Source organism: Hyperolius riggenbachi, chromosome 10 (genome assembly GCF_040937935.1).
Source record: "Hyperolius riggenbachi isolate aHypRig1 chromosome 10, aHypRig1.pri, whole genome shotgun sequence".
NCBI classification, from domain to species: Eukaryota; Metazoa; Chordata; class Amphibia; order Anura; family Hyperoliidae; genus Hyperolius; species Hyperolius riggenbachi.
Genome location: NC_090655.1, coordinates 293,505,280 through 293,521,563, shown reverse-complemented (window position 1 = coordinate 293,521,563; position 16,284 = coordinate 293,505,280). Strand labels below are relative to the sequence as shown.

Here is a 16,284-nt window from a genome sequence, read left to right as displayed (position 1 = left end):
TAATAAGCTGATAATGGTAACTGTACATTACTGTACACAGATTGGTCACAGTAGGGGGTGACTTAGTGTTACTGGCCTGTAATAAGCTGATAATGGTCACTGTACATTACTGTACACAGATTGGTCACAGTAGGGGTGACTTAGTGTTACTGGCCTGTAATAAGCTGATAATGGTTACTGTACACAGCCTGGTCACAGTAGGGGGTGACTTAGTGTTACTGGCCTGTAATTAGCTGATAATGGTCACTGTACATTACTGTACACAGATTGGTCACAGTAGGGGTGACTTAGTGTTACCCGCCTGTAATAAGCTGATAATGGTCACTGTACATTACTGTACACAGATTGGTCACAGTAGTGGTGACTTAGTGTTACTGGCCTGTAATAAGCTGATAATGGTCACTGCACATTACTGTACACAGATTGGTCACAGTAGGGGTGACTTAGTGTTAGTGGCCTGTAATAAGCTGATAATGGTCACTGTACATTACTGCACACAGATTGGTCACAGTAGGGGGTGACTTAGTGTTACCGGCCTGTAATAAGCTGATAATGGTCACTGTACATTACTGTACACAGATTGGTCACAGTAGGGGTGACTTAGTGTTACAGGCCTGTAATAAGCTGATAATGGTCACTGTACATTACTGTACACAGATTGGTCACAGTAGGGATGACTTAGTGTTACCGGCCTGTAATAAGCTGATAATGGTCGCTGTACATTACTGTACACAGATTGGTCACAGTAGGGGTGACTTAGTGTTACTGGCCTGTAATAAGCTGATAATGGTCACTGTACATTACTGTACACAGATTGGTCACAGTAGGGGGTGACTTAGTGTTACCGGCCTGTAATAAGCTGATAATGGTCACTGTACATTACTGTACACAGATTGGTCACAGTAGGGGGTGACTTAGTGTTACCGGCCTGTAATAAGCTGATAATGGTCACTGTACATTACTGTACACAGATTGGTCACAGTAGGGGTGACTTAGTGTTACAGGCCTGTAATAAGCTGATAATGGTCACTGTACATTACTGTACACAGATTGGTCACAGTAGGGATGACTTAGTGTTACCGGCCTGTAATAAGCTGATAATGGTCGCTGTACATTACTGTACACAGATTGGTCACAGTAGGGGTGACTTAGTGTTACTGGCCTGTAATAAGCTGATAATGGTCACTGTACATTACTGTACACAGATTGGTCACAGTAGGGGGTGACTTAGTGTTACCGGCCTGTAATAAGCTGATAATGGTCACTGTACATTACTGTACACAGATTGGTCACAGTAGGGGGTGACTTAGTGTTACCGGCCTGTAATAAGCTGATAATGGTCACTGTACATTACTGTACACAGATTGGTCACAGTAGGGGTGACTTAGTGTTACAGGCCTGTAATAAGCTGATAATGGTCACTGTACATTACTGTACACAGATTGGTCACAGTAGGGATGACTTAGTGTTACCGGCCTGTAATAAGCTGATAATGGTCGCTGTACATTACTGTACACAGATTGGTCACAGTAGGGGTGACTTAGTGTTACTGGCCTGTAATAAGCTGATAATGGTCACTGTACATTACTGTACACAGATTGGTCACAGTAGGGGGTGACTTAGTGTTACCGGCCTGTAATAAGCTGATAATGGTCACTGTACATTACTGTACACAGATTGGTCACAGTAGGGGTGACTTAGTGTTACTGGCCTGTAATAAGCTGATAATGGTCACTGTACATTACTGTACACAGATTGGTCACAGTAGGGGTGACTTAGTGTTACTGGCCTGTAATAAGCTGATAATGGTCACTGTACATTACTGTACACAGATTGGTCACAGTAGGGGTGACTTAGTGTTACCGGCCTGTAATAAGCTAATAATGGTCACTGTACATTACTGTACACAGATTGGTCACAGTAGGTGGTGACTTAGTGTTACTGGCCTGTAATACGCTAATAATGGTCACTGTACATTACTGTACACAGATTGGTCACAGTAGGGGGAGTTAGTGTTACTGGCCTGTAATAAGCTGATAATGGTCACTGCACATTACTGTACACAGATTGGTCACAGTAGAGGGTAACTTAGTGTTACTGGCCTGTAATAAGCTGATAATGGTCACTGTACATTACTGTACACAGACTGGTCACAGTAGGGGAGTTAGTGTTACTGGTCTGTAATAAGCTGATAATGGTCGCTGTACATTACTGTACACAGATTGGTCACAGTAGGGGGTGACTTAGTGTTACTGGCCTGTAATAAGCTGATAATGGTCACTGTACATTACTGTACACAGATTGGTCACAGTAGGGGTGACTTAGTGTTACCGACCTGTAATAAGCTGATAATGGTCATTGCACATTACTGTACACAGATTGGTAACAGTAGGGGGGGAGTTAGTGTTACTGGCCTGTAATAAGCTGATAATGGTCACTGCGCATTACTGTACACAGATTGGTCACAGTAGGGGGTGACTTAGTGTTACTGGCCTGTAATAAGCTGATAATGGTCACTGTACATTACTGTATTCAGATTGGTCACAGTAGGGGTGACTTAGTGTTACTGGCCTGCAATAAGCTGATAATGGTCACTGTACATTACTGTACACCGATTGGTCACAGTAGGGGTGACTTAGTGTTACTGGCCTGTAATAAGCTGATAATGGTCACTGTACATTACTGTACACAGATTGGTCACAGTAGGGGTGACTTAGTGTTACTGGCCTGTAATAAGCTGATAATGGTCACTGGACATTACTGTACACAGATTGGTCACAGTAGGGGTGACTTAGTGTTACTGGCCTGTAATAAGCTGATAATGGTCAGTGTACATTACTGTATTCAGATTGGTCATAGTAGGGGGTGACTTAGTGTTACCGACCTGTAATAAGCTGATAATGGTCACTGTACATTACTGTACACAAATTGGTCACAGTAGGGGGTGACTTAGTGTTACTGGCCTGTAATAAGCTGATAATGGTAACTGTACATTACTGTACACAGATTGGTCACAGTAGGGGGTGACTTAGTGTTACTGGCCTGTAATAAGCTGATAATGGTCACTGTACATTACTGTACACAGATTGGTCACAGTAGGGGTGACTTAGTGTTACTGGCCTGTAATAAGCTGATAATGGTTACTGTACACAGCCTGGTCACAGTAGGGGGTGACTTAGTGTTACTGGCCTGTAATTAGCTGATAATGGTCACTGTACATTACTGTACACAGATTGGTCACAGTAGGGGTGACTTAGTGTTACCGGCCTGTAATAAGCTGATAATGGTCACTGTACATTACTGTACACAGATTGGTCACAGTAGGGGGTGACTTAGTGTTACCGACCTGTAATAAGCTGATAATGGTCATTGCACATTACTGTACACAGATTGGTAACAGTAGGGGGTGACTTAGTGTTAATGGCCTGTAATTAGCTGATAATGGTCACTGTACATTACTGTACAGAGATTGGTCACAGTAGGGGTGACTTAGGGTTACTGGCCTGTAATAAGCTGATAATGGTCACTGTACATTACTGTACACAGATTGGTCATAGTAGGGGGTGACTTAGTGTTACCGGCCTGTAATAAGCTGATAATGGTCACTGTACATTACTGTACACAAATTGGTCACAGTAGGGGGTGACTTAGTGTTACTGGCCTGTAATAAGCTGATAATGGTCACTGTACATTACTGTATTCAGATTGGTCATAGTAGGGGTGACTTAGTGTTACCGCCCTGTAATAAGCTGATAATGGTCACTGTACATTACTGTACACAGATTGGTCACAGTAGGGGGTGACTTAGTGTTACTGGCCTGTAATAAGCTGATAATGCTCACTGTACATTACTGTACACAGATTGGTCACAGTAGGGGGTGACTTAGTGTTACCGACCTGTAATAAGCTGATAATGGTCACTGTACATTACTGTACACAGATTGGTCACAGTAGGGGGTGACTTAGTGTTAATGGCCTGTAATTAGCTGATAATGGTCACTGTACATTACTGTACACAGATTGGTCACAGTAGTGGTGACTTAGTGTTACTGGCCTGTAATAAGCTGATAATGGTCACTGTACATTACTGTACACAGATTGGTCACAGTAGGGGTGACTTAAGCAGGCCATACACTGGCTCGATTCACGGCCGTTTCGACAGCAGATCCGATCCTGGGATTGTATCTGCTGCCAATCGCTTGCGCTAAACGCACCCGCCGATCCGATTCCCTCCCGAAATCGGATCGGTCCGTCGATCGTGCCGTGCGGGAAATTACCCTCGATCGCCCGGCGGTAGGAGCGCGTCGCTTGCGGCGTACGATTCGGGCCCGATCCGAGCATGTATACATTACCTGAAGCTGGCTCCGGGGTCCTCTTCTCCTCGCTGCACCGCATTTCCGCATGTCCCAGTGTACGCTTATACTTCCTGTGTCACTCCGGTGACCAGGAAGTTGAAATAGAGGGCGCTCTATTTGAACTTCCTGGTCACGGAGTAACACAGGAAGCGCCGGGATGGAGCAAGAACAGCGGTGCGGTGCAGTGCGGAGAAGACGCCCGGGAGTCAGCCTCAGGTAATGTATACGGGGGGGGGGGGGACAGGCGGCAGGAGCAGCTGAACAGATTGTGATCGGTTTCAGGCTGAAATCGATTCACAATCTGTTTGCAGTAAAGGCAGCCATACGATCCCTATCTGATCAGATTCGATCAGATAGGGATCTGTCAGCTGGTCGATCTAATGGCACATCGACCAGTGTATGGCCACCTTTAGTGTTACTGGCCTGTAATAAGCTGATAATGGTCACTGTACATTACTGTACACAGATTGGTCACAGTAGGGAGTGACTTAGTGTTACTGGCCTGCAATAAGCTGATAATGGTCATTGCACATTACTGTACACAGATTGGTAACAGTAGGGGGTGACTTAGTGTTAATGGCCTGTAATTAGCTGATAATGGTCACTGTACATTACTGTACAGAGATTGGTCACAGTAGGGGTGAATTAGTGTTACTGGCCTGTAATAAGCTGATAATGGTCACTGTACATTACTGTACACAGATTGGTCACAGTAGGGAGTGACTTAATGTTACTGGCCTGTAATAAGCTGATAATGGTCACTGTACATTACTGTACACAGATTGGTCACAGTAGGGAGTGACTTAGTGTTACTGGCCTGTAATAAGCTGATAATGGTCACTGTACATTACTGTACACAGATTGGCCACAGTACTGGTGACTTAGTGTTACCGGCCTGTAATAAGCTGATAATGGTCACTGTACATTACTGTACACAGATTGGTCACAGTAGGGATGACTTAGTGTTACCGGCCTGTAATAAGCTGATAATGGTCACTGTACATTACTGTACACAGATTGGTCACAGTAGGGGTGACTTAGTGTTACCGGCCTGTAATAAGCTGATAATCGTCAATGTACATTACTGTACACAGATTGGTCACAGTAGGGGTGACTTAGTGTTACTGGCCTGTAATAAGCTGATAATGGTCACTGTACATTACTGTACACAGATTGGTCACAGTAGGGAGTGACTTAGTGTTACCGGCCTGTAATAAGCTGATAATGGTCACTGTACATTACTGTACACAGATTGGTCACAGTAGGGGTGACTTAGTGTTACCGGCCTGTAATAAGCTGATAATGGTCACTGTACATTACTGTACACAGACTGGTCACAGTAGGGGTGACTTAGTGTTACTGCCCTGTAATAAGCGGATAATGGTCACTGTACATTACTGTACACAGATTGGTCACAGTAGGAGGTGACTTAGTGTTACTGGCCTGTAATAAGCTGATAATGGTCACTGTACATTACTGTACACAGATTGGTCACAGTAGGAGGTGACTTAGTGTTACTGGCCTGTAATAAGCTGATAATGGTCACTGTACATTACTGTACACAGATTGGTTACAGTAGGGGGAGCTAGTGTTACTGGTCTGTAATAAGCTGATAATGGTCACTGTACATTACTGTACACAGATTGGTCACAGTAGGGGTGACTTAGTGTTACTAACCTGTAATAAGCTGATAATGGTCCCTGTACATTACTGTACACAGATTGGTCACAGTAGGGGTGACTTAGTGTTACTGGCCTGTAATAAGCTGATAATGGTCACTGTACATTACTGTACACAGATTTGGGCCGAACCTCCGATTTTAGGTTCGCGAACTTTCGCGGAACGTTCGGTTCGCGTTAAAGTTCGCGAACCGCAATAGACTTCAATGGGGATGCGAACTTTGAAAAAAAAAAATTATGCTGGCCACAAAAGTGATGGAAAAGATGTTTCAAGGGGTCTAACACCTGGAGGGGGGCATGGCGGAGTGGGATACACGCCAAATGTCCCCGGGAAAAATCTGGATTTGACGCAAAGCAGCGTTTTAAGAGCAGAAATCACATTGCGGTGGGTTCACAGAACAGTACAGGTATACAGTGGCAGGTTCACTGAACAGAACAGGTATGCAGTGGCGGGTTCACTGAACAGTACAGGTATACAGTGGCGGGTTCACTGAACACAACAGGTATGCAGTGGCAGGTTCACTGAACAGAACAGGTATACAGTGGCGGGTTCACTGAACACAACAGGTATGCAGTGGCGGGTTCACTGAACAGGTATACAGTGGAGGGTTCACTGAACAGAACAGGTATACAGTGGCGGGTTTACTGAACACAACAGGTATGCAGTGGCGGGTTCACTGAACAGGTATACAGTGGCGGGTTCACTGAACAGAACAGGTATACAGTGGCGGGTTCACTGAACACAACAGGTATGCAGTGGCGGGTTCACTGAACAGATATACAGTGGCGGGTTCACTGAACAGAACAGGTATACAGTGGCGGGTCCACTGAACAGAACAGGTATGCAGTGGCGGGTTCACAGAACAGGTATGCAGTGGCGGGTTCACTGAACAGGTATACAGTGGCGGGTCCACTGAACAGAACAGGTATGCAGTGGTGGGTTCACTGAACACAACAGGTATGCAGTGGTGGGTTCACTGAACAGGTATGCAGTGGTGGGTTCACTGAACAGGTATGCAGTGGTGGGTTCACAGAACAGGTATGCAGTGGCGGGTTCACTGAACAGGTATGCAGTGGCAGGTTCACTGAACAGGTATGCAGTGGCGGGTTCACTGAACAGGTATGCAGTGGTGGGTTCACTGAACAGGTATTCAGTGGTGGGTTCACACTACAGGTATGCAGTGGTGGGTTCACAGAACAGGTATGCAGTGGTGGGTTCACAGAACAGGTATGCAGTGGCAGGTTCACTGAACAGGTATGCAGTGGGCTCACTGAACAGAACAGGTATGCAGCCAGGAACAAGCTAAGCCTAACTAATCTTTCCCTGAGAGACAGTCTGCAGCAGCTCGCCCTACTCTCACTAATGCAGGCACACGAGTGACTGTAATGGCCGCCGCTGCCTGCCTTATATAAGGGGGGTGGGGCTCCAGGGGCTAGTGTAGCCTAATTGGCTACACTGGGCCTTCTGACTGTGATGTAGAGGGTCAAAGTTGACCCTCCATGGTGCATTATGGGGCAAACCGAACTCCCGCAAAGGTTCGCCTGCGGGACGCGAACGCGAACCACGGAAGTTCGCATGGAACCGTTCGCAGGCGAACCGTTCGGCCCAACTCTACTTGCCTGGCCTGTAATAAGCTGATAATGGTCACTGTACATTACTGAACACATATTGGTCACAGTAGTGGTGACTTAGTGTTACCGGCCTGTAATAAGCTGATAATGGCCACTGTACATTACTGTACACAGATTGGTCACAGTAGGGGTGACTTAGTGTTACTGGCCTGTAATAAGCTGATAATGGTCACTGTACATTACTGTACAGAGATAGGTCACAGTAGGGGTGACTTAGTGTTACTGGCCTGTAATAAGCTGATAATGGTCACTGTACATTACTGTACACAGATTGGTTACAGTAGGGGGAGCTAGTGTTACTGGTCTGTAATAAGCTGATAATGGTCACTGTACATTACTGTACACAGATTGGTCACAGTAGGGGTGACTTAGTGTTACTAACCTGTAATAAGCTGATAATGGTCCCTGTACATTACTGTACACAGATTGGTCACAGTAGGGGTGACTTAGTGTTACTGGCCTGTAATAAGCTGATAATGGTCACTGTACATTACTGTACACAGATTGGTCACAGTAGTGGGTGACTTAGTGTTACCGGTCTGTAATAAGCTGATAATGGTCACTGTACATTACTGTACACAGATTGGTCACAGTAGGGGTGACTTAGTGTTACTGGCCTGTAGTAAGCTGATAATGGTCACTGTACATTACTGTACACAGATTGGTCACTGTAGGGGGTGACTTAGTGTTACTGGCCTGTAATAAGCTGATAATGGTCACTGCACATTACTGTACACAGATTGGTTACAGTAGGAGTGACTTATGTATAGGGGTATATATGTATGTATGTATATCCAGCTACAGAAATATTAGTGGTTTGGGATCTCCATGACATAAATGGATAATTCCTCCACCTCGCAGCTCCTGTAATTTAGTGTTGTGTAACGTCACAATATCTTTATTTGCACAATTGGGGACAAGAGAGAGATAAAGGGACATTACAAGGGGCATATGAGTGACACGAGGATACAATGGTAATAAGAATGTGTAAGTGACACCACATTGCTCTACAAACATAACACAGATCTCTTGCTATAAGTACATATAGGTCTGTTGTCACAGGAGTAACACATTGCTGCCATTGTCTCATCAAGCTCTACAATTTACTGCTTTCCATGTATGGCCAATGCTTTAGCTGCAGGGAGGGTCAGTGACATGCAAATAACTCTGAGATGGTGCAAATTGTATGCTAATCATATGCAAAGTTATGCAACTGCTGCATCTGGTCAATTTTCTATCTGCATAACCTTTGCACCAACTTGGACTTATCAGCAGCTCACTGACCCTCCCTAATAATTGCTCCTCCCCTCAGAATTCTCTAACAGGAAGTGATGATGTTTCTCTATTTGCAGCGCGGAGTCCCGGCATCAGGAACCCCTCAGAGACTCGTCTCTCTGTATCCACAGACTGTACAACGGATGATGATGTCACTGGACAAGAGTCTCCTGCAGATATCCTGGTGACCCCAAATATTCCCCCAGACTCTCCTCACCTGTCTAACCCTGAGGGGCCTCATACCCAGCACAGCTCTCCCCCTGCTGGAGGGTCTTATTCCTGTTCCACATGTGGGAAATGTTTTGTACGGAAATCCTATCTGGTCATACATGAGAGAACTCACACAGGAGAGAAGCCCTATTCATGTTCTGAGTGTGGGAAGTGTTTTGGATGGAAATCAGTGCTTGTTATTCATAAGAGATCCCACACTGGTGAGAAGCCCTATTCATGTGCTGAGTGTGGGAAATGTTTTGGACATAAAACACACCTTGTCATGCATGAGAGATCTCACACTGGTGAGAAGCCCTATTCATGTGCTGAGTGTGGGAAAGGTTTTGCACGGAAAACACATCTTGACAGACATGAGAGATGTCACACTGGTGAGAAGCCATATTCATGTGCTGAGTGTGGGAAATGTTTTGCACGGAAAACACATCTTGACAGACATGAGAGATGTCACACTGGTGAGAAGCCATATTCATGTGCTGAGTGTGGGAAATGTTTTGTACAGAAATCAGGGCTTGCTGTACATGAGACATCTCACACTGATGAGAAGCTTTTTTCATGTGCTGAGTGTGGGAAATGTTTTCCATATAAATCACACCTTGTCAGTCATGAGAGAACTCACACTGGAGAGAAACCATTTTCATGTGCTGAGTGTGGGAAATGTTATGCACATAAATCACAGCTTGTCGTTCATGAAAGATCTCACACTGGAGAGAAGCCCTATTCATGCGCTGAGTGTGGGAAATGTTTTGTGCAGAAAACAGAGCTTGTCATGCATGAGAGATCTCACACTGGAGAGAAGCCATATTCATGTGCTGAGTGTGGGAAATGTTTTGCACATAAATCACATCTTGTCATGCATGAGAGATCGCACACTGGAGAGAAGCCATATTCATGTGCTGAGTGTGGGAAATGTTTTGCACGGCAATCACATCTTGTCATGCATGAGAGATCTCACACTGGTGAGAAGCCCTATTCATGTGCTGAGTGTGGGAAATGTTTTGGAGAGAAAAGAAGCCTTGCTAGACATGAGAGATCTCACACTGGTGAAAACCCCTATTCATGTGCTGAGTGTGGGAAATGTTATAAATATAAATCAGACCTTGTTAGTCATGAGAGATCTCACACTGGTGAGATGCCATTTTCTTGTGCTGAGTGTGGGAAATGTTTTGGAAGGAAATCACAGCTTGTCATTCATCAGAGATCTCACACTGGAGAGAAGCCCTATTCATGTGCTGAGTGTGGGAAATGTTTTTCACATAAATCAAATCTTGTCAAGCACAAGAGATCTCACACTGGTGGTAAGTAAGGGTCAGTGATAGCTTTGCCTCTAGTGAACCTGAAGTGGCCACAGCATACTGCTCCCCATCTCCCCAGCATAGCAGGCAGTAGGGGAGGATGGAGAGGGGAGTGCAGCAGCCAATAACAGGCTTTCTCAGTTCCGCTTATCCCTCTCTCATCACTGGGAGAAGCTCTATTACTGCTCTGAGTGTGGGAAATGTTTTGGCCATCAGTGTTCCTATTATCTCTTGCTAGATGTACATGGCAGCATATTTACCCAGAATCCCGAGGACTCTCTCATTCTGCTCAGTGCATCGGTTTGTAAAGCATTAAACTCCCTGACCTGAGGTGACATGATGACATAAATAGCTTTATTCAGATCCCGTTTTCTCCTGGAGATCATTTTCATCTTCTCTTTAAAAGTAACCTTAACCATAAAAAAAAAAATAGTTTTACTCACCCAGGCATCTACCAGCCCCCTGCAGCCGTCCTGTGCCCTCACAGCCACTCACTGATCCTCCTGTCCCCCGCCCCCAGCACCCTGCAGCCGTCCTATGCCCTCACAGTCACTCATGGATCCTCCGGTCCCCCGCTGCCAGCCCCCTGCAGCCGTCCTGTGCCCTCACAGTCACTCAGGGCTCCTCCTGTCCCCCGCCGCCAGCCCCCTGCAGCCGTCCTGTGCCCTCGCAGTTACTCACAGATCCTCCAGCCCCCTGCCGCTATCCTGTGCCCTCGCAGTCACTCAGGGCTCCTCCGGTCCCCCGCCGCCAGCCCCCTGCAGCCGTCCTGTGCCCTCGCAGTTACTCACAGATCCTCCAGCCCCCTGCCGCTATCCTGTGCCCTCGCAGTCACTCAGGGCTCCTCCGGTCCCCTGCAGCCGTCCTGTGCCCTCGCAGTCACTCACTGATCCTCCTGGTGCCCTGCTGCCAGCCCCCTGCAGCTGTCCTGTGCCCTCACAGTCACTCACTGATCCTCCTGTCCCCCGCTGCCAGCCCCCTGCAGCCGTCCTGTGCCCTCGCAGTCACTCACGGATCCTCCGGTCCCCTGCAGCCGTCCTGTGCCCTCGCAGTCACTCACTGATCCTCCGGTCCCCCGCTGCCAGCCCCCTGCAGCCGTCCTGTGCCCTTGCAGTCACTCGCGGATCCTCCGGTCCCCTGCAGCTGTCCTGTGCCCTAGCAATCACTTGCGGATCCTCCTGTCCCCCGCCGCCAGCCCCCTGCAGCCATCCTGTGCCCTACCAATCACTCGCGGATCCTCCCGTCCCCCGCTGCCAACCCCCTGCAACCATCCTGTGCCCTTGCAGTCACTCGCGGATCGTCATGTCCCTCGCCGCCAGCCCACTGCAGCCATCCTGTGCCCTCGAAGTCACTCACGGATCCTCCTGTCCCCCGCCGCCAGCCCCCTGCAGCCATCCTGTGCCCTAGCAATCACTCGCGGATCCTCCTGTCCCACGCTGCCAGCCCCCTGCAGTCATCCTGTGCCCTTGCAGTCTCTCGCGGATCCTCCTGTCCCCTGCCGCCAGCCCCCTGCACCCATCCTGTGCCCCCGAAGTCACTCACGGATCCTCCTGTCCCCCGCTGCCAGCCCCCTGCAGCCGTTCTGTGCTCTAGCAATCACTCGCGGATCCTCCTGTCCCCGCCGCCAGCCCCCTGCAGCCACTCTGTGCCCTCGCAGCCACTCGCGGATCCTCCTGTCCCCCGCCGACAGCCCCCTGCAACCATCCTGTGCCCTAGCAATCACTCGCGGATCCTCCTGACCGCCGCCAGCCCCCTGCAGCCGTCCTGTGCCCTCAAACTCACTCACGGATCCTCCTGTCCCCCACTGCCAGCCCCCTGCAGCTGTCCTATGCCCTCGCAATCACTCGCGACTCCTCTGGTTCCCCGCCGCCAGCCCCTTGCAGCCGTCCTATGCCCTAGCAATCACTCACTGATCCTCCTGTCCCCCGCCGCCAGCCTCCTGCAGCCATCCTGTGCCCTCGCAGTCACTCGCGGATCCTCCTTTCCCCTGCCGCCAGCCCTCTGCAGCCGTCCTATGCCCTAGCAATCACTCACTGATCCTCCTGTCCCCCGCCGCCAGCCTCCTGCAGCCATCCTGTGCCCTAGCAATCACTCGCAGATCCTCCTGTCCCCCGCCGCCAGCCCCCTGCAGCCGTCCTATGCCCTAGCAATCACTCACTGATCCTCCTGTCCCCCGCCGCCAGCCCCCTGCAGCTATCCTGTGCCCTCGCAGTCACTCTCGGATCCTCCGGTCCCCCACCGTCAGCCCCCTGCAGCCGTCCTGTGCCCTAGCAATCACTCGCGGATCATCTTGTCCACCGCCGCCAGCCCCCTACAGCCACCCTGTGCCCTTGCAGTCACTCGCGGATCCTCCTGTCCCCTGCCGCCAGCCCCCTGCAGCCATCCTGTGCCCTCGAAGTCACTCACGGATCCTCCTGTCCCCCGCCGCCAGCCCCTTGCAGCCATCATGTGCCCTCACAGTCACTCGCGGATCCTCCTGTCCCCCGCCGCCAGCCCCCTGCAGCCATCCTGTGCCCTCGAAGTCACTCACGGATCCTCCTGTCCCCCGCCGCCAGCCCCTTGCAGCCATCATGTGCCCTCACAGTCACTCGCGTATCCTCCTGTCCCCCGCCGCCAGCCCACTGCAGCTATCCTGTGCCCTAGCAATCACTCGCGGATCCTCCAGTCCCCCGCCGCCAGCCCCCTGCAGCCACCCTGTGCCCTCGCAGTCAATCGCGGATCCTCCGGTCCCCCGCCGCCAGCCCCCTGCAACCATCCTGTGCCCTAGCAATCACTCACGGATCCTCCTGTCCCTCGCTGCCAGCCCCCTGCAGCTGTCCTGTGCCCTCGCAGCCACTCCCGGATCCTCCTGTCCCCCGCCCCCAGCCCCCTGCAGCCGTCCTATGCCCTAGCAATCACTCACTGATCCTCCTGTCCCCTGCCATCAGCCCGCTGCAGCCGTCCTGTGCCCTAGCAATCACTCGCGGATCATCCTGTCCACCGCCGCCGGCCCCCTACAGCCACCCTGTGCCCTAGCAATCACTCACTGATCCTCCTGTCCACCACCACCAGCCCCCTGCAGCCGTCCTGTGCCCTAGCAATCACTCGCGGATCATCCTGTCCACCGCCGCCAGCCCCCTACAGCCACCCTGTGCCCTCGCAGTCACTCACGGATCCTACTGTCCCCCGCCGCCAGCCCCCTGCAGCCATCCTGTGCCCTAGCAATCACTCGTGGATCCTCCGGTCCCCCGCCGCCAGCCCCCTGCAACCATCCTGTGCCCTAGCAATCACTCGCGGATCCTCCGGTCCCCTGCCGCCAGCCCCCTGGGCCCTCGCAGTCACTCGCGGATCCTCTGGTCCCCCGCCGCCAGCCCCCTGCAACCATCCTGTGCCCTAGCAATCACTCGCGAATCCTCCTGTCCCTCGCTGCCAGCCCCCTGCAGCTGTCCTATGCCCTCGCAGTCACTCTCGGATCCTCCTGTCCCCCGCCGCCAGCCCCCTGCAGCCGTCCTATGCCCTAGTAATCACTCACTGATCCTCCTGTGCCCTGCCGCCAGCCCCCTGCAGCCGTCCTGTGCCCTCGCAGTCACTCTCGGATACTCCTGTCCCCTGCCGCCAGCCCCCTGCAGCCGTCTTGTGCCCTAGCAATCACTCGCAGATCATCCTGTCCACCGCCGCCAGCCCCCTACAGCCACCCTGTGCCCTAGCGATCACTCACTGATCCTCCAGCCCCCTGCCACCAGCCCCCTGCAGCTGTCCTGTGCCCTCACAGTCACTCACTGATCCTCCTGTCCCCCGCTGCCAGCCCCCTGCAGCCGTCCTGTGCCCTCGCAGTCACTCACGGATCCTCCGGTCCCCTGCAGCCGTCCTGTGCCCTCGCAGTCACTCACTGATCCTCCGGTCCCCCGCTGCCAGCCCCCTGCAGCCGTCCTGTGCCCTTGCAGTCACTCGCGGATCCTCCGGTCCCCTGCAGCTGTCCTGTGCCCTAGCAATCACTTGCGGATCCTCCTGTCCCCCGCCGCCAGCCCCCTGCAGCCATCCTGTGCCCTACCAATCACTCGCGGATCCTCCCGTCCCCCGCTGCCAACCCCCTGCAACCATCCTGTGCCCTTGCAGTCACTCGCGGATCGTCATGTCCCTCGCCGCCAGCCCACTGCAGCCATCCTGTGCCCTCGAAGTCACTCACGGATCCTCCTGTCCCCCGCCGCCAGCCCCCTGCAGCCATCCTGTGCCCTAGCAATCACTCGCGGATCCTCCTGTCCCACGCTGCCAGCCCCCTGCAGTCATCCTGTGCCCTTGCAGTCTCTCGCGGATCCTCCTGTCCCCTGCCGCCAGCCCCCTGCACCCATCCTGTGCCCCCGAAGTCACTCACGGATCCTCCTGTCCCCCGCTGCCAGCCCCCTGCAGCCGTTCTGTGCTCTAGCAATCACTCGCGGATCCTCCTGTCCCCGCCGCCAGCCCCCTGCAGCCACTCTGTGCCCTCGCAGCCACTCGCGGATCCTCCTGTCCCCCGCCGACAGCCCCCTGCAACCATCCTGTGCCCTAGCAATCACTCGCGGATCCTCCTGACCGCCGCCAGCCCCCTGCAGCCGTCCTGTGCCCTCAAACTCACTCACGGATCCTCCTGTCCCCCACTGCCAGCCCCCTGCAGCTGTCCTATGCCCTCGCAATCACTCGCGACTCCTCTGGTTCCCCGCCGCCAGCCCCTTGCAGCCGTCCTATGCCCTAGCAATCACTCACTGATCCTCCTGTCCCCCGCCGCCAGCCTCCTGCAGCCATCCTGTGCCCTCGCAGTCACTCGCGGATCCTCCTTTCCCCTGCCGCCAGCCCTCTGCAGCCGTCCTATGCCCTAGCAATCACTCACTGATCCTCCTGTCCCCCGCCGCCAGCCTCCTGCAGCCATCCTGTGCCCTAGCAATCACTCGCAGATCCTCCTGTCCCCCGCCGCCAGCCCCCTGCAGCCGTCCTATGCCCTAGCAATCACTCACTGATCCTCCTGTCCCCCGCCGCCAGCCCCCTGCAGCTATCCTGTGCCCTCGCAGTCACTCTCGGATCCTCCGGTCCCCCACCGTCAGCCCCCTGCAGCCGTCCTGTGCCCTAGCAATCACTCGCGGATCATCTTGTCCACCGCCGCCAGCCCCCTACAGCCACCCTGTGCCCTTGCAGTCACTCGCGGATCCTCCTGTCCCCTGCCGCCAGCCCCCTGCAGCCATCCTGTGCCCTCGAAGTCACTCACGGATCCTCCTGTCCCCCGCCGCCAGCCCCTTGCAGCCATCATGTGCCCTCACAGTCACTCGCGGATCCTCCTGTCCCCCGCCGCCAGCCCCCTGCAGCCATCCTGTGCCCTCGAAGTCACTCACAGATCCTCCTGTCCCCCGCCGCCAGCCCCTTGCAGCCATCATGTGCCCTCACAGTCACTCGCGTATCCTCCTGTCCCCCGCCGCCAGCCCACTGCAGCTATCCTGTGCCCTAGCAATCACTCGCGGATCCTCCAGTCCCCCGCCGCCAGCCCCCTGCAGCCACCCTGTGCCCTCGCAGTCAATCGCGGATCCTCCGGTCCCCCGCCGCCAGCCCCCTGCAACCATCCTGTGCCCTAGCAATCACTCACGGATCCTCCTGTCCCTCGCTGCCAGCCCCCTGCAGCTGTCCTGTGCCCTCGCAGCCACTCCCGGATCCTCCTGTCCCCCGCCCCCAGCCCCCTGCAGCCGTCCTATGCCCTAGCAATCACTCACTGATCCTCCTGTCCCCTGCCACCAGCCCGCTGCAGCCGTCCTGTGCCCTAGCAACCACTCGCGGATCATCCTGTCCACCGCCGCCGGCCCCCTACAGCCACCCTGTGCC

At 52.5% G+C, this 16,284-nt stretch overlaps 1 protein-coding gene across 2 annotated transcripts in view; it reads left to right on the top strand.

Moving 5' to 3' along the window:
• LOC137535602 (zinc finger protein 585A-like) overlaps nucleotides 1–11,254 on the top strand; it is a 393,680-nt gene extending 382,426 nt beyond the window's left edge. For both annotated transcript variants that reach the window (XM_068257455.1, XM_068257456.1), the window contains exon 2: nucleotides 9,019–11,254. In XM_068257455.1, the coding sequence (XP_068113556.1) occupies nucleotides 9,019–10,475 (1,457 nt within the window). In that variant the 3' untranslated portion in view covers nucleotides 10,476–11,254. The remainder of the gene's footprint in view (nucleotides 1–9,018) is intronic.
• Nucleotides 11,255–16,284: the final 5,030 nt, after the last annotated feature.